The 18,290-nt window shown below is 48.1% G+C and overlaps 2 protein-coding genes across 2 annotated transcripts; both read right to left on the bottom strand.

Moving 5' to 3' along the window:
* On the bottom strand, positions 1,248 to 2,335 carry LOC8055784 (zinc finger AN1 domain-containing stress-associated protein 17). Its single transcript, XM_002462285.2, has one exon. It carries the CDS (start codon positions 2,043 to 2,045, stop codon positions 1,488 to 1,490), a length of 558 nt encoding a protein of 185 aa, XP_002462330.1. The 5' UTR covers positions 2,046 to 2,335; the 3' UTR covers positions 1,248 to 1,487.
* Positions 14,213 to 16,837, bottom strand: LOC8056216 (U-box domain-containing protein 39). The gene has a single exon (XM_021452076.1). It carries the CDS (start codon positions 16,492 to 16,494, stop codon positions 14,731 to 14,733), a length of 1,764 nt encoding a protein of 587 aa, XP_021307751.1. The 5' UTR covers positions 16,495 to 16,837; the 3' UTR covers positions 14,213 to 14,730.

Raw genomic sequence — 18,290 nt, forward strand, 5'->3', positions numbered from 1 at the left:
TGTAATTTGTTTTTTTATTACTTTCTAAAAACTTCTCTCGACATCCTTCCGACATATCCGACGTGACTACCAAAAAATTTTCATCTCCAATCTAAACAGGCCCTAAATATATTACTCCACTTTGAGTAATCCAAATAGAAAAAAGATATAAAATTTTCTATCTTGTTGAACTCTTTTTCTATTATTTTTCATCTGTCCGTCCCGGACTACAACTACATCTGGTTCTTTTTTTTTGTTCTGGGTCGTCTCTTTTTTCCGGTCCATATTTTATTTAGTTTTTAAATTTTTTACCGCAAAATGGCCACACATAAATATACCTATTTGATATAAAAAGTTATAATTCTCTTTATAATTTTAATCAAAATTGAGATATTTTGACTCTCGAAGATTCTCAGAATGACTTATAATTTAAGATGAAGAGACTATTTTTAAGAATATTGTCATATTATTAACAGCATTAACTTAAATTATATATGTCATAGTCACATAACAAAAATTATAAATTTGAAATTTTCATTTTATAGAAAGAATAAAATATAAATACATTTGTATCATTTTTGTTGTCGTTTTTCACGAACATTCGATAATTTTTTTCTTCCATTGTAACGCACGGACATGTTTTGCTAGTAAATAAAAAAGGAAAAAATAAAATCGGCAAAACCACTATCCGAAATTGCTTGGGGGTTATTTGACCGATTTTGAAAAGCTCAAAGATGGAAAATTCGGTTTTATAATTTAAGGGTGAAGTAGGCCGCACTAAATAGCTTGTGGTATGTAAAGTTTTCCCTGGTTTCTTCCATTATCATGAGATTGTGAGTTGCAAGGCACGGCCATTAACTTAGGGGGTGAAAAGACATTATGGCATTGTTTAGTTCCAAAATATACTGTAGCTTTTTCGTTTGTATTTGACAAATATTGTCCAATCATGGACTAACTAGGCTCAAAAAATTCGTCTCGTCAATTTCGACCAAACTGTGCAATTAGTTTTTATTTTTGTCTATATTTAATACTTCATGCATGTGTCTAAAAATTCGATGTGACGGGAAATCTGAAAAATTTTGTAAAATTTTTTGGAAACTAAACAAGGCCTATATTCTCAAAATGTGCTTGCCCGATGCTTTCTTTCATTGTCATCAGCTGATAATTTGATTTGATACCTTGAAAATAGAGTCGAACATGCATGCGCCGTAAAATTCGATGTAATAAAGAATCTTGAAAAATTTTGGTGGAACTAAACAAGGCCTCCAGAATCAAGATCAAATAGTGAATTATTACGTTTTTCATCACAACGCACATATTCACTAGTATTTTTTATATTTTATTAGATCACAAATTTGTCCATGTTTATACATCAATCAAAAGAACATAGTACTATGGAATATGTGGACCGCATGGTCGGCATCCCATCTGGACGAGCAGTTTTTTTCGCTGCTGAAGACGTGGCTGCAACGTGACAGAATGGCACGCCCCATCCCCCCAGGCAGGCCTCAAAAGATCTTGAGGCTCCGGATGGACGCCGGCAGCGCCCAGCCGCCGCCGTTCCCTTCCTTCCGCGCGCCACGGCCGCACTCCCCGCCGGCCCTCCTCGCCGCCGCCGCCGCCGCCCCCGCCGCGGCGCGTGCGCTGGCGGCGCAGTCGTGGTCGGCCGGGAACCTGTGCTTGAGGCACACCTTCCGGGCGCAGCCCTTGCAGTGGTGGGTGTTGGAGAAGGTGAGCTGCTCCTTGCACCGGCGCGCGGGGCACCGGGGCTTGCGATTCTTGGCCGGGTCGCAGCGCCGCGACCGCGCGTGCGCCGCCAGGATCTCCCGCTCGTCCTGCCCCGGGACGAGCCTCTCGATGGAGTCGCCGCAGTCCGGGCAGACGACGACGGTGCGGCCCTGGTCCGCCGCCTTGGCGCAGCCGTGGTCCCGGTAGGTCCGGTGCGCGGCGCAGAAGACCTTGCCGCAGCCGTCGCAGTCGAAGGGCAGGAAGTCGAGCTGGTTGCAGTCGGGCTCGTCGCAGTGCGCGCCCAGGCTCGGGAACGCCTCCGTGCCCCGCCGCGCCATCGCCCGCCTCCTCTCTCTCCTTGATCGGCCGGCAGATATTGAACGAGTGTGGATCGGATCGCTGGTTTCTTGCTGCGTCCGCGATTGGTTGCGTGATGAGCGAGCGAGCGAGCGGCGAGGGGACGGAGACGTAGATTTATAGGTTGGGCTGGTGGTCCGGCTGGCGGTGTCGCTGTTGCCGACGCGGAAGCCGAACCGTTTTGCCTTTCCTTTCTTTCTTTCGCGGCAAGAAGAAGGCTGGGTTCCCAGTCCGGACAGGTCATGGCGCGCGTTGTTCTTGTTTGCCTGGCGTGGCGTCTCCTTCTGGATTGGCCGGGTCTCCTCTGGAGGCGACTTTTCTTAGCCGGGGCGGTTTCGTTTGATTTGTTTTTTATTCGCGAGGCGAGCGTCCGCGTCGGCCGTGACGTGCGGTCGCGGGGGGTTGGGGGTAGACTTGGGTCGTCTTGGTGGGTCATTGTGTCAGCGTCCCAGGTTTTTTTTTCTCATAGTCCTTATTTCTTATAATCGAATATTATGAAGGATTAAGTCCACTTTTGGCTCCTCAACTCTTGCCATAGTCTAATTTTAACCCCCAACTTTAAAACCATCTAGATTAGGCCCCTTAATTTACAAAACCATCCATGTTTAAACCTTGTGACTGTTGTAGGCTGTTTTAGAGTGACGCGGACATGGTTTTGAGAAGCGCTATGGTGTTGACTTGCCACGTTGGCTGGCTGGAACGCCCAGAAGGACTGGACGAACAGCTCTGCAGAATAATGGCTGCATATATAACTAAATTGCTGCATATATATACAAGAACAATCGTTGCATATATACAAGAACAATCGTTGCCATTGCCAAATGGATATCCTTGCCAAATTGAAATACAGTAGTTCATAATCAAACGGAAGTGTTTCCAGAATTCATCAAACATAAACCACAGAGAGAAACGCAACACACTAAATGAGTTCACACATGAGTTCCCAGAAATCACGTCACACAAATTCATCACATAATCCCATCATTGAAAAATTCACTGCCAAAATGAAATCGAACAGCAAGAAAATCCAAAGAGTCCATTGCTACAACATAACACAGAATCTCAGACATACAGAACCTGAGTTCATCTATCAAATTAGGAGAAAAAATTTGAGAAGGAAGGAATCATACCATCACTTGGCCGCGGGTCAGACCGCGCCGGGCGGCCATAGGTCAGACCAGCGTCGGGCGGCGGAGGGGCGGACGGGACCGTGTCGGGCGGAGACGTGCGGAGCAGGCGGGGTCGGGCGGAGACGCGCGCAGCAAGCGGGGTCGGGCGACCGGCGTCGGGCAGCGGATGGAGTGCTAGGGTTGGAAAAAACAGAGCGAGACTGAAAGCGAGGACAGGGTCGGGAGCAGGACGGTTGCTTTACCCACTCCAGCGTGCTGCCAGCATGGCAGTCAATGCCATGGTGGCAGTCAAAACCATGTCCATGTCACCCTAAAACAGCATACAACCGTCCCAGGGTTTAAATACGGATGGTTTTGTAAATTGAGGGGCCTAATCTAGACGGTTTCAGAGTTGGGGGTTAAAATTAGACAATGGCAAGATTTGAGGGGGGTCAAAAGTGGACTTAATCCTATTATAAATATAAACTAGTTATAAAACTAATTGCACATAATGTGACTAATTTATGAGTCGAATCTGTTAAACTTAATTAGTACATGATTCGACAATGTGGTGTTACAGTAAATATGTGTTAATGATGGATTAATTAGGCTTAATAGATTATGGAGTGGATTCGATGATAAGGAGGCATCCTAATATACTAAGGGTCTGTTTAGTTTGCAACTGAAAAGTTTTGAGGTACTATAGCATATATGTAACTATAATAATTTGTGTCTAATTATGGACTAACTACGCTCAAAAAGATTTGTCTCGCAAAATACATGCAAACTATAAAATTAGTTATTGTTTATCTATATTTAATATTACATACATGTGTCACAATATTCGATGTGATTGAGATAAAATGAAAAGTTTTTCGTAGAAACTAAACAAGGCCTAATTAGGTCACTAGTGATATATATGAACCAGGTATCTATATAATATTAGATCCATATAAGTGGGTATTAGTTGTTGTTTAATGTCCACGATGCTAAAGTATGAAGTGATTTATAAGATGAGTCTCACAGCAAGGAAGATTGCTATATATTAATAATATTTTATTTGATATGTGGGGTTTGTTTGCTTGACTCAAAAGCCATGGCTGAAAGTACTGTCGTTGATTTATTGTAAGAAAAAAATACTGGTGAATGACTAGCAGATTCGATAGATAAACTCAAACGAACAGACTCTAAAATATGGTACTTCTTACTATGTACTAGTGTAAAGCATACTTGCACATTCCTTATAGACTGTTTAAGTGGCTTATGAACTACTACTTGTTGTCACCCTCTCTTCCTTATCGTTTTTAGGACTTTGATCTAATCATCTAATTATAAAATCAGGCACACAAAAAGACCAATTGTGATTAGGGAACTCATGGTTCTCAAACTCTTTAGTGACAACAGTACTCAAGCAATTACAACTACTTAGGACCTGATTGGTATCCTAGATTTAGCTCAGTCAAGCTTGCGGGATGCACATGAGTAGTTGAGCATGGCTAATTAAATATCCATATGCAAAAGTTGCACATATGTTTTTTACACCAAGGTCTTGTTTAGTTCGCGAAAAGAAAAAGATTGGATATTGTAGCACATTTTTAACTATAGCAATACATGTCCAATCTATACATGGCCATGCAGCCCGCGGCCCGGTGGCCCGACCCATGGCCTGGCCCAAGCATGGCACGGCCCGATGGCCATGGGCTCGAGGGACCAGGCCACGCCTGGGCCACCACCCAGGCACGTGGCACGGCACGGGCACGACCCGTTCAATGGTCGACCTAGTAGTGGCCCGGTAAAAATAAACTATTGGTATAGTTGTCACCTGTACATATATGTTGTTAATTGTTATATTGGTGAAAATAATAAAATGTTTTAGCATTTGGTGAAAATATTGATGAAAATAAATTGTTGTCGGCTTGATGGGCCATGGTCCGGCACGACACGGCGTGCTTGACGGGTTGGCACGATACAAAAACCGACCCATGGGCCGTGCCATGGGCCGAAGGCCAGGCACGAAGCCCATAGAGGCACGACCCGCTAGGCATGATGGCTCGTAATAGCCCGACGACCTGCGGCATGACACGACATGATGTCGGGCCGTGCAGACCTGGCCTGGCTCGGCCTGTTGGACATATATAATCTAATCATAAACTAATTATACTTAAAAGATTCGTCTCGTAAAATACATGCAAATTGTATAATTATTTAATTTTTTATCTATATTTAATGTTCTCCAAACATTCGATGAGATGGAATAACAAGTTTTAAATGAGAACTAAACAACACACAAGTTGCTCACATGTTGGGCTCCAAGAATGGTGGTATTTCTTCGGAGTCAGGATAGTGTTGTTGTTATATGCACTCAGCATGTCCGATCTCCAGTAAATTGTGAAAATTTCAGTTCACCATATCTTTATATGTTCACCATGTCTTTTATCAGTATCAGTGTATATATAGAATTATATGTGATTTACAATTACCAGTCTACAGTGTCCCTATACGAGTCTATCGATCGGGCTTTCATCCGTGTCCGTATATAGAGCAGTCTACAGCTATTAATAAAGAGGCAAAATTTCCGCTGTTTTTTTGGTCCGGACGTTTTTGGTGTGGCCTATTTATTGGCCGAGACCACCCCTCCTTCCGTATATGCCGCGTCTTCGTATGTATAGTCTCGATCCAACCACAACACAACATCTAGAGAGTTTTGATCTTAATCATCCTGCTTCCCTCTGCCATGTTGAAGCCACTTTGAGGCATCTGCAGACTATTTAATTCCAAGACCACCTCCAAATCATATGGCAACGGCAATAGCAACACTTGTGGAGGGCATGGAGTTCAATTTTCACAAAAAAACGTACCATAGCCACGACACATCATATAGAAGTGGATAGGGGAAGGCTGCTCAGATGTTGCTGCAAAGATAGAGGAATAGAGGATAGCAGAAGGAGACGATGCTGCTGTCCGTTGCACAATCACCATCATCTCAGCCTCGACCACTCGCATGGACCGATGGACGTACGTTGTTGCCGCCCTGCTCGCACGGACGCCAGGGACTGGTGCATCGCTTCGAGGAGAGGGGCTCCCACGTACAGACTCAAAGACGCTGCTGCGTCATTGGCTAGCTAGGCCGCTTGCCCGGGAGCCGAGGGGATAGAATTGGAGGCGAGAAAAGAAACGACTTACAACAGCCAACCAAGAACATAGATTTCTACGGACGATTGTAACTAAACTATGATGAATGCTATAATTTTGCATTATCTTTTTGAGAATGATTCAACTCAGATCATACGTTGCACTTTTATAGTTTTTACCTTCTTTCTTTCCATAATCAAGATATGGTGAACTGAAATTTTCACAATTTATTATTAGATATAGATATATATAATTAAATAATAGAGATATAGATATAGATTTGATAATTTTTTCCCCGTTGCATTGGACGGGCATTTTTGCTAGTCTCACTTAAGTGTGAAGTACACAAACCAATCATATCCTTAGTCTCACTTAAGCGTGAAACCTAGACACGCCTATGCGCTGGTTAGAGTTTTATTGCCTCTATAGCACTCAATCGTTGGTCACTCTAAGGCTCCCTTTGGAATGCGATTTTTTTTTTGTGTTTCTTTAAAATAAAATGATTCCTATAAAAGTTCTGTAAAATTCATGTACGATCCTTATGAGATTCCTACATTTTGAAGGGACCCTAAGAATTACTATGGTATAGTGAGTAGGGCCATGGGCGTTAAAGTGGAAAAAATCGGTGTCCATGTCGATGGTATAGCTGACAAAGTGACAATTAACCTAAGCATTTTGCAAATCGGACCAATAAGAAAAAATAAATTGGGCTCAAATTCTATACCCAAAGACGAAGATCTGCCGTTGAGTATGCTCGGGATGGCTTTTCTAAGCTGGGCTTGGGTCGGACGGAGCTAGTTGGGCCACCCACTCTTTTCTAGTGTGAATAAAAATAATTGAACAATTGAAATACTACTACCTTGGGTTGAGAATCGACCACGCCTGCGAAACGGTTTGTAGTCTAATGGTTGAAGAATCCCCCAATAGCACATGAGGACTTGGATTCGACTTCCAATAGGAGTAAATATTCTAGAATTTAACAGTTTTGTACTTGAGTGGTAGGCGATGTTAGGGGTAGCTTATGTATTATACACTCAAAGATTTTCCCAGCCCCTCTTTCGAATGTAGGGGTAGCTTATGTATTATACTCTCAAAGATTTTCCCAGCCCGTCTTTCGAATGTGCTCATTAGCGTCTAGAAGATTTGTTAGTCCCTTCTTCAAAGTTGTTTATAGGGGTAGCGTCTGTATTGTACTCTCAAAGACGGACCCTTTTTCGAATCTGCTCATTAGCATCTACATTGTATTGTTCAATCTTAAAAAAGATAACACATTTGTCTTTGGCCAGACACACACCTGTGATCATTAATATCATCTAGAATGTAAGAATGGATGATCATTTGTCTTTCCCCGACACACACCTTTTTCGTTAATACCATCTAGAATGTATTTTTTTTTAGAATCTCAATTTTTGTGAGATGTTGCATGTATATTCCAATTGAACCTATAAATTATATATCTTTTTATGTTTCTAAACCCAATAATTTAAAAGTCGGTGATGTTTGCAATGTTGAAAGTTCAACTAAATAGTGACCTAGATAACTTTTTGCGGTAATGATACTGTGCGGGCGTCCGTCCTGTCCGGACACCGCGCACACGAACCTGCGGCCTAATTAAATCAGAATAGATGCCACCAACGCCTTGTTATTTCCGTCCACCTCCACATACACCACCGCTCGCTGCTCTCGGTACTTACGCTCGCAGCTGCCCTCGCTGCTACTCTCTAGGACAGACGACACCCTCGCATCGAGGCTGCTGCCACGCCTTCTGTTTGCGCTCCCTTCCTTCCTCCTCCTACCAGCAATCTCCCTGCTCCTCGGAGACGAGGACAATAGCGGCGGCTCCGACGAGGTAGGTCGGTTCTTCTCTAGATCTGAGCCTCCTCCTCATCCTTCTCCTCCTTCTCCTCGTATGGATCTCAGCCCCCATCCTCCTTATCCTCATCCTCTAGATCTAAAGGACACTCCTCCTCCTCCTCCTCCTACTATGGATCTGAGTCCTCGTCCTCATCATCTTCATCCTCCTCTAGATCTGAGGGACATAATGGTGGCTAGGGGTCTGGTGAACTCCTCCTTCCTTCAGAGAGCTCGAAGGTGATGGGTCAGGGTTGGAGCAGAGCCCATCCCCTTGCTACTTTTGCACGTCCTTTTTTGTTTGTTTCTCCATGTTGCAATGGTTCTTTTTAGATGTTGCGATAGATGACTTTCAAATGTTGCAATGAGATTCTTCGGTTGTTGCAACAGATGACTTTTCGAATATTTTCTCTCCATGTTTCATGGTCAATTTTTGTGACGTTGCAATACTACCATTTGAGATGGTCCAACATATGTTGCAGTACATGTTTATTCAATGTTGCAGTACATATTTTTTCGATATTGCGGTACTTTGTTTTCGATATTGCAGCATATAATTTTTGATGTTGCAGTACATATTTTTTCGATGTTGCAGTACATGTTTTTCGATGTTGCACTACATATTTTTACGATGTTGCAGTACATGTTTTTCGATGTTGCACTACATATTTTTGCGATGTTGCAATATTTATATTTTTGATGTTGCACTTGCGAACGGATTGCGTTAGGAACAGGGGACAGGGTGCGATGGGGAACGGGACCCAATGAAGGAACAGGGCGCGGTGGAGGACGGGGTGCCGTGGAAGAACTGGGTGCAATGGAGGAACGGGGAGAGAGGACGCGGTGGGAAACGGGAATAAGGGCGCCGTGGAGAATAGAGTTGGGAGCGGAGGTGGAAAACGGGATGCAGTGGAGGAACGGGACACGGTGAGAGAGCGCTACCTGAGACTTGCGTACGGACGCTGCCTACTTTATATTTTTTCATGTGATGCGGGTGGAAGCCTCAGCGTCCGGACACGCTGCTAGCGCCGGACGTCCGGGCGCTAGCAATACCGAACTTTTTGTTGTTGTTGTTGTTGTTGTTGAGACGAGACTCGAGGGGACTAGGGGAGTAGCTGTGCATGGCTTCCTGGGCCGAGCCAGACTCGTTCGGTCAGAGCAAAATGAGGCCCGAATTCCTTCCAAAAAAGTTAAAAGCTTATATAAATTAGCTAATAATTTTTGGCAAGGAATCCTTCCATGGAGTCATTCCCGGCGAAACAAATGGCCCCTGAGGTTGTGTTGGTGCTCGGAGTGGTTTTCAGAGGATCGGAAGAACCAAGCACTGCACAGCACGCGCATGTCGGTGCCCTAGGCGCGTCTCTTTCGGCGCTTCACTGCTTCAGAGGTACGTACTCCCAGCTCGGTGCCGCCGAGGCCGACGGATCACCTGCCCCAATGAGGCAGACCGAACTCAGCATGCGCCATGATGATCGATCGTTTTTTCATGGCAAGTGCCTGTGCCTGCCGGGGACGCCCGGCCTGGAGGAACAGCTTAGGCCTTGTTTAGTTCGCAAAATTTTTCGTTTTTGGATACTGTAGCATTTCGTTTTTATTTGACAAACATTGTCCAATTACAGAGTAACTAGGCTCAAAAGATTCATCTCACAAATTACAGCTAAACTGTGCAGTTAGTTTTTATTTTCGTCTATATTTAATGCTTCATGCATACGACCAAAGATTCGATGTGACGGGGAATCTTGAAAATTTTTGCGAACTAAACAAGTCCTTATAGCAAAGGTCGCAAGGATGGATCGTCCGACGGCACGACTCCATGTGCACAAACAGTGCCATCAGAGCCCTTTGCAGTTGCGACTTGATGACGCCTGACGACGCTCCAACGAGCAACGGCAGGAGCAGGCAGCCGTGACGCATTCGCCGGCGCCCCCTGCCGTGACGCTGACGCATTCGCCGCTGGCCAGTTGCAGTTGCCAGAATGCCAGAGCCAGAGAGCCTCGCTCGGCACGCCCGGGGGAGCCCCGACGTGCGCGCGCGCGCGCTCGTCACCAGTTGACGACACGATCACACGACACGCCCCGGTGGTCTCGAGGCTCAAGGGTACGACCACGACGCCGCCGTCCCGTCCTTTCTCGTTGGTCAAACACGGAGGAGCACCTGCCAACTGCCATGTGCCAAACGCATGGTCACGCCGATGGACGACGGCCGAGCTACCAAACTTTTTCACAAGCGTTGCTCGACGTCACGACACCCTGCTCATGCCGAGAAAGTTGCGAGGTGCCTGACGGTCTGACCTGACCTTTTGGTCCTGATGAGGGTCCAGTCGCATGAAGACATATTGGCTCCACCCGCACACTCTTCTTTAGACTTTGGTCTTGTTTAGTTCCAAAAAATTTCGAAGCACTTTTGTTTTTATTTGACAAATATTGTCTAATCATGAACTAACTAAGATCAAAAGATTCATCTTGTGATTTACAGACAAACTGTATAATTAGTTTTTGTTTTCGTCTATATTTAATACTTCATGCATGTGTCGCAAGATTCGATGTGACGGGGAATTTTGAATTTTTTTGGATTTTTGGGTGAACTAAACAAGGCCTTTATTACTACCGCTTCATTAGGATAGGGGTTCTAGATGTGAGGGGTTGAAACTATAATTTAGAAGGGCATGGAAAATGGGAGCCTAAGTTCCTAGATTTAGAATATGGACTTGTTTAAGAGGTGGGTTGGAGTTGCTCTATTAGGGAGTAGTACTGTACTGTATTAGCCAAGTCAAAGTACTCAAATCTCATTTCCATCTTTGCCCGTCACATGGGGTTTTAGAACTGCTAGCAAGTGAACTAAAACAACCTTATCAGAAGACCAACAAAAAAGTTTAATAAATACTAGTAATGGTAACACATCACCTGACGACATACTCTCACGGCCCTATTGCAAACGCTTCCTTGCAACCACGTCCAAGGCATGGTTATCCAATGGAGAAACGCCGAGGATGTCCCCAACCCCAAGTCACAGTATCCGTATGCTTGGACTCCAAACAAAGCATCGCAACGAACGGGTCCGTCCAGCCAGGCAGTTCCGAGCACGAACAAGGTTGGTCAACGAGCGTCTTCTGCCGACACGCACGCCTCCTCCTCCGGGTCCCCCTGGCCTGCCTACTCTGACCCCCCTCGCTCGCTAAGTCGCATGGCGGGGCGGCAACCCACCCGGCGGCGTTGACATTGCAGGACTAGACTACTGCACAGAGTCATTATCAACAGTGTCATCGCTTTTCGGGCCTTGTTTGGTTCCACCTAAAATCTCAAAATATTTTAAGATTCATCGTCACGTCAAATCTTTAAATACATGCATAAAGTATTAAATATAGATAAAAATAAAAACTAACTGCATAGTTTGGTCGAAATTTACGAAACAAATCTTTTAAGCCTAATTAGACTATGATTAGACAATAATTACCACAAACAAACAAAAGTGCTACCGTGTCGTGAAATCTTTTGGTCCACGAACTAAACACGGCCAAAAACTTTCATGATCTCTGTCACGTTGAATCTTTCTTTTTTATAAATAAAATATTAAATATAAATTAAAAAATAATTAATCATAAAATAGAGTTGAAAATCACGAAAGGATTCTTTTAATCTTATAATCTATAGTTAGATAATAAATACAAAAGTGTCATCATATCAGAATTCTAAATATTTTTGGATCTAAACAAGGTCTTCATTTGTGTATCAAAGAATGTTCTGTTTGTTGCGTTCCATGATGAGGTGTGGTTGTGACTGACTGCAACTCTACAACCATACCAAACAGAATTCTAAATATTCGTCTGTTTTCTTTTCCTGTCGTATAAAATGACTTTTATGTGGCCTGGTTTAAGACCCATTTAAATGTCTTTAAATTTCTAAAAAGTTTACAAGATTTCTTATCACGTCTGAATACATACATAAAGCACTAAATATAGATAAAAAATAACAAATTGCACAGTTTGCATATAAATGGCGAGACGAATCTTCTGAGGCTAGTTAGTCTATAACTGGATATTTAATTGCGAAATACAAACGAATGTGCTACAGTATCCAAATTCAAAATGTTTTTAAAAAGTTCAAGATTCTCCGTGACATCGAATCTTTGGACACATGCTTCGAGCATTAAGTATAGACAAAAATAAAAAATTAATTACACTGTTCGCCTGTAATTTGCGAGACAAATCTTTTGAGTCTAGTTAGTCTATAACTGAACAGTAGTTGTTAAATACAAATGAAAGTGCTACAGTAACGAAAAGACAAAAATTTTGGCGGAAAACAAAGCCTGACTTAGGACACATTTGATAGGTAGAAACCATATATAAGAGTTATACGAGGATTAGTTTAGTTTTATAGAAGAAACTTGGAATTAAAAAAAAAATCTAAGTATATGGACACATGTACTAACCATATGCTCAAATCCATGTAAGACTGTCCGAGAAATATTAGAACACATTTACCAAGCAACACGCAACACTCAGCCTTCGCAACGGAGGCGGTACCACCGCGCTATGAGTGTGCCCATGTTCCAAACTTTCACATTGCAAAGGTTATCGCCAGGTTCACCGCTGATTTTCAAGATAAGTGGGTTATGCACATGTAGTCTACAGTATGTCAAAATTAAGTACATATACAACTTGAAAAAATGACGTCAAAAAATAAGAATGAGAAAACAATTTTAATTTTAGGATAAGATTCCATAATCTAAGTATTTATTAAAACCTTGCTATTTGTGAGATTTTCACTATACAAAATTAGTCATTGCTGTGAGAACGATGGCTTGTTTAGTTTGAGGTCGAAAACTTTTTTAGGTGTCGTATAGAATGTTGTATAGGGTGTTCAGATACTAATAAAAAAAATAAATTATAGAATCCGTCAGAAAACTACGAGACGAATTTATTAAGTCTAAACAATTAATCATTTGTATATTTAATTATAAATTAATTAGGTTTAAAAATTGATCTCGCAAAATCTAATTAATCTATACAATTAGGTTTTTTTATTTTTTTCTATATTTAAAAATATATTTAATACTCTAGAGTTGGCAGCATCTAGGGATCACGCAAGCCATGCGATGCGAAAAGGGTCGAGCTGCAGTACTGCTTGCACATTTGCACTGGCACAAGAGATGAGGAGGGATGGCCTACAAAAGGTAGGACACCTGTGATTGATACAAAAGGCAGTAGACAGGCATGGCCTGCATGGCTCTATGTCCATCTCAGCATTAGAAAAGGGGTGAATTCCATTGCTTGTCCGGGATCTGGATCCATCCACGAGCAGCCAAGGCCCAAGATCAACGACATCGCACAGCGCTACTCAAAACGAATACTAGTCCTTTTTTAAAAATAAATAAATAAATTTTGAGTAGTGAGGGCTCGTTCACTCGCGAAAATTTTTGACTTTGACTACTGTAGCATTTTTATTTATATATGATAATTATTATCAAATTGCGGAGTAACTAGACTTAAAAGATTCATGTCATATTTTGAAAAATTTTGGAAACAGGGCTGATATGTGATGGAATGGATCAATGCAAATGCAAACGAATACTAGTCGCCGAATGTGGACCATACCGCCGGCGAGGTCCGCGGAATAGGCCGGTCTCGGACCGGCGGTGCGGGGAAGCGGCCGCTGGGCACCGTCCACCGTGAACGAGACTGGAGCGCGGACGCGAGGAGCCACACTGACGTGCGCCGGTTTTACGTGACAACGGCGGCGGGGATGAAAGCAGACAACAGTCCAAAACTGAAGGGCTGAAGAATGTACTCCGAAGAAGCATGCCTGTCCATCCAATGGCCTGCAATTATCTCTCCGAAACGCTGCGTGACAGGGATGAAGCAGGAGCACAATACAAGTTGGATGAACAAGACAGTCAGTCACGGATGCACCTCGCTACGATCCTGTCGCAGAGCGCATGATGTGCCTCTCCTCTCGTCGAACTGCAATCATCAAACATTAGTGATGAGATAAAGAGCTTGACAGCGTAGGGCCAGGAAGCATCAATGAAAGATTTAGAGCGAGTAGTAGATCAGATCAGAGCACAAAGATGGTTTCCTTTACTGATGGAGACACATGCGTGGGTCTCTCGCTCTAAACTACTATAATGGCTGGCCCGTCAAGGACACGAGCTTTGCCTGCCTGCCAGCGCATCAGGTACGCGAGGGAGTACGGATGGAAGAACAAAGCCATTGCTCTGACTTGCAAGCAACACCCAACCCCCGCCACCCCCGCCCGCGCCTTGTCCCGCACACGACCCGGTCGCTTTTACACATCCCATCCCGTTTCGCCATTACGCAAAGCACGCCAACTGACACACACACAGCACGGAGCAAGGAGCTTCACTGACAGTCACACAGGTGAGCTGAAGAGGGCGCATTGGTCACTGTTCCAAAAACCATGGACGTTTTTCATCGTCGCCCTTCACACACGGCACAGATGTCTAAACCTCGTGAACCTAAACCAAGCAATTTTTTACATACAAAACATTCATCATCGCAATGGGACGTGTGGACGGGGGACCGGTCGCCGTCTTCGCCGGAGAACGAACTGAGGTTTCAGAACTCGGCGGTGTTGCCGCACGACGACACGCCGAGCTCGCGCTGCCGGCGCCGGAACGACATGAGCCCGTCCGACACGATGCTCCCGCCGCAGTCCTCGCCGTCGCCGCACTCCGCGCTGCTGCCGGTCAGGTCGTTGTACTCGCCGCCGCCGTCCTCGTCGTCGAGGTCGCCCCGCATGGCGCGGAGCGTCTTCCGGGCCATCTCGCGCCGGACGCCGCCGCCCTCCTCGGCCACCACGCGCCGGAGCGCCCGGTCCGCGCCGGCCGCGCGCGCCAGGCCGCGGAACCGGAGGCTGCCGCGGCTCATCGCGTACATCGCCGACACGCACCACTCCTCCAGGTCCGCCGTGCCCCCGTCTTCGTGGGAAGGCGAGGCGAGGAGGATGGCGGAGACGGACGCGACGGCGCCCGCGTCCATGAGCGCGTTGCGGCCCTCGGCGCAGGCGGCCACGTTGCAGGCCACCATGAGCGCCAGCCTCCGTATGGGGCCCGGCTCCGCGGCACCGGACGCCACGGCGAGCAGCGCCTTGGGCGCGCCGGGGAAGCGCGCGACCTTGGACTGGTTGACGGCGGCGAGGGTAAGGTGGTAGAGCGCCATCCCGGCGTCGCGGCGCGCGCGTGGCGGGTACTGGGCCGGGGACGTGAGCAGGTCCAGGAGCGGGGGCACCGCGCCCAGCACGCCGATGGCGGCGCGGTTGTCCTCGTTGAGCGCCAGCCCGAAGAGCGCCCCCGCCGCGTGCTCCCGCGCCTCGGGCGCCGACGCGCCCGACCGGAGCACCTCGACGAGCGCCGGCACCGCACCCGCGCGCACGATGCGGACCTTGTTGGCGGGCTCCAGGGAGAGGTTCACCAGCGCGGCCGCCGCGTCGACGCGGGCGGGCGCGTGGCGCGGGAGCAGCAGCACGCGGCGCAGCGCGCCCAGGAGCCGCGGCGTGCACAGCGCGCGCCGCCGCTCCGCGCCCTCCCGCGTGGCCTCCCGCAGCGCGCCCATCGCCGCGGCCACCACGCCGTCGTCGTCCGCGTCCATCACCTTGCCCACCACGTCGTCCTCCAGCGGGTCAACCGGCGTCGCGACAGGCGGATCCGCCTCCACCTCCTTGACAATCCTCCTCCGGGGCGCCTCTTCCTTGGCGTCGTCCTCCTCCGCCGCGGTGATCTCCGAGGCCGACCCGTACGACGACGTGGACTCCGTCGGGGACGAGTAGGACGAGTTGGATGTGCTCGCGGCCAACACCGCCACGCGCCTCGCGGTGGTGGTCCTCACGGACTTGGCCGCCGCCGCTACCGCCGGAGGCATAACGCGCAGCACGGCCTGCCTTGCCGCCTCGGCGGACGGCGGCGCCGGCACCGCCCGTCCGGAGCGCGCGCACCAGGTGCCGATGGCCGCCTTGAGCGCGGCGTTAGGGATGAGGGTGTCGGCGCCCCCGTCCTCGACGCCGGGGGGCAGGAACGCGAGGTCCGCGCAGGCCTGGAGGCAGGCCCGCTCGAAGGTCTTCCCCGACGGCAGTATGACGGGGTCCGCCATGAGCGCGCCGGAGAGTGGGCACAGGAACTCCTCCGGCACCGCCTCGGCCGCCGCCCACGCCTCGGAGCGCGCGGGCGAGGCGTGGCCTGGCGGCGGTGGCGGCGGCGCCGCCGAGGCGGACGACCTGGACGAGGGCGAGCACGGCGCGCTGCTGCTGCCGCCGCCTCCTCCGGCCGCGGCGCTGATGGTGCGGTGGAACGGCAGCTTCCAGCGCCGCGGACGCGCCGCACCCATGGACCGCGAGAGCTTTAGCTTAGCGGCGACGGCGGCGGGGAACGATGGATGATGCTTTTGCTGCTGCTGCGGGCATGGCTTTTGTTTTGTTTGTTTTTCTGGGTTTGGTGCTTTTGGAGCTTGCGGTGTGCTTTGTTCCGTTCCGTGGGAGATGGCTGGCTCTGGCTTGACTGGAGTGTGCTCGCTCTTGGTTTTATGCGCCGGGAGAGAGAAGGCGTCGCGTCGGGGAGGGAAAGGGAAGCCTTAGCCTGGAAGGGACCGCTCGCTCGCTCTCCCTCCGGAGTGTGAGTGTGTTTCGCTGCGCGGTTTGGGCTGGTTTCGCTGGGGTTTTTTGGCTGGGTCTCGCGTCCCGTGGCCCGTGGAGGGAGATGGCGGACAGGGCGTGTGGTCGCGGTCGGCGTTGGTTGGGGGCGGATGGATCGGCGCCAACGGAAAAGGCTGCTGGGTTTGGCTGGACGGCCGTCGTATACTGATACGGTACTACGTAGCCGGGTGTATTCCTTGTGTAACTGCAATTCGGCGCCTGGCGGGAGTGGAGGGTGCGTGCTTGTACATTTTATTAGCGGTTGTTGGCTACGAACTGGTGGGTTTGTGAGCTCACTTGAAGGGAAACAACGGCGGATTGGTGGAGCAAGCAACCACCATTGTTGTTGTTAGCCACCTGTCGACTATTGTCCGCCGTCGTTGATTGGATAAATGAAGCAAACAAAGTTTAGGGTGTGGTGTTCGGACGACGAGACCACATGCGAAAGAATCAAAGGAACCACTGATCCGGCGGCGGCTCAGCAGAAACGAGTGCGTGCCCGCCGCGAAACGCTGTTCGGACTCGAGAACGAAACAAACAATACTACTCGTACGCGGTCGCCCAAGAACCGTGACGCTTCTGCTAGCGAAGCGCTTTGGTACCCCGGATCTCGACGTCAAAGGTCGAGAATTGGCAGGACAAGAATCGGGAGGGACGTGTCACGTGTGCAATGCTAGCCGGACCGGGTCAAGGCAGGCACAGGCAACCTACCCGGGACCCGACCCCAAACTGTGGCCTGCCTGACCCCGATCGATGGCCGATTGTTGCAAAGGATCTATAAACCGTGCTCGACAAACAAGCAAAGCCACTCGTACTGGTTGCACGGTACCTCCAAATTAATACAGCGCAAAGTTCATACGGCCAAGTACAAGCTGTGCACCAAGCAGATGCAAAATGGTTCACGGAATTCGTTCAGCAGCCCGTTGCGGTTGCGTGGCCCTCCTGGTCCATGCTTCAAGGAAAGGAAGCTTCATCCTCCACCGTGCGGCCCCAGCGGACGAGGAATCTCCTCTCCTCGGCCTCGCCTTGTCGTCTCCACTCCACACTCGAGCCATGGTTCTAGACGTGGCGTCGCCGTCCGATCGCTTTCGTTGCAGACTTGACTGTTCTCGCTCGCTTCGCCTCACCGCTTGGAAAGGGCCCAAGGCTGGAAACTCTCTCTCAAGGAAACCTTGGCAGCGTCCGCGGCACGGGACAAACATTTCCACGTCCCCGCGCTGCTGCCGGATTCCTTTGATTCCTCCAGTGCTGCTGGTACACTTGTAAAAATTGGGAGAAAATATTACAACAAGGAATTTCTCTGGAGTCCCAGAGAAAAAAAGCCCCAAGGGCTTGTACAGATGTGCGCATGCCGCATGGCACGACCAGACCAACGACAGGACTGGATGCAGCGTGTGAATTGGAGAGTGGGAAGCCGAGTCAAAGAATGCTCTCGTCAGTTTTCATTGTGTGCACCACAGTTTGCTCCTCCAGTCCAACAACTCCTACTACT

The sequence above is a fragment of the Sorghum bicolor genome, chromosome 2, assembly GCF_000003195.3.
Source record: "Sorghum bicolor cultivar BTx623 chromosome 2, Sorghum_bicolor_NCBIv3, whole genome shotgun sequence".
In the NCBI taxonomy this organism is placed as follows: Eukaryota; Viridiplantae; Streptophyta; class Magnoliopsida; order Poales; family Poaceae; genus Sorghum; species Sorghum bicolor.

Excerpts from the sequence above, each read along its gene's own strand:
- LOC8055784 (XM_002462285.2), bottom strand. The coding sequence starts at position 2,045 with ATGGCGCGGCGGGGCACGGAGGCGTTCCCGAGCCTGGGCGCGCACTGC.
- LOC8056216 (XM_021452076.1), bottom strand. The coding sequence starts at position 16,494 with ATGGGTGCGGCGCGTCCGCGGCGCTGGAAGCTGCCGTTCCACCGCACC.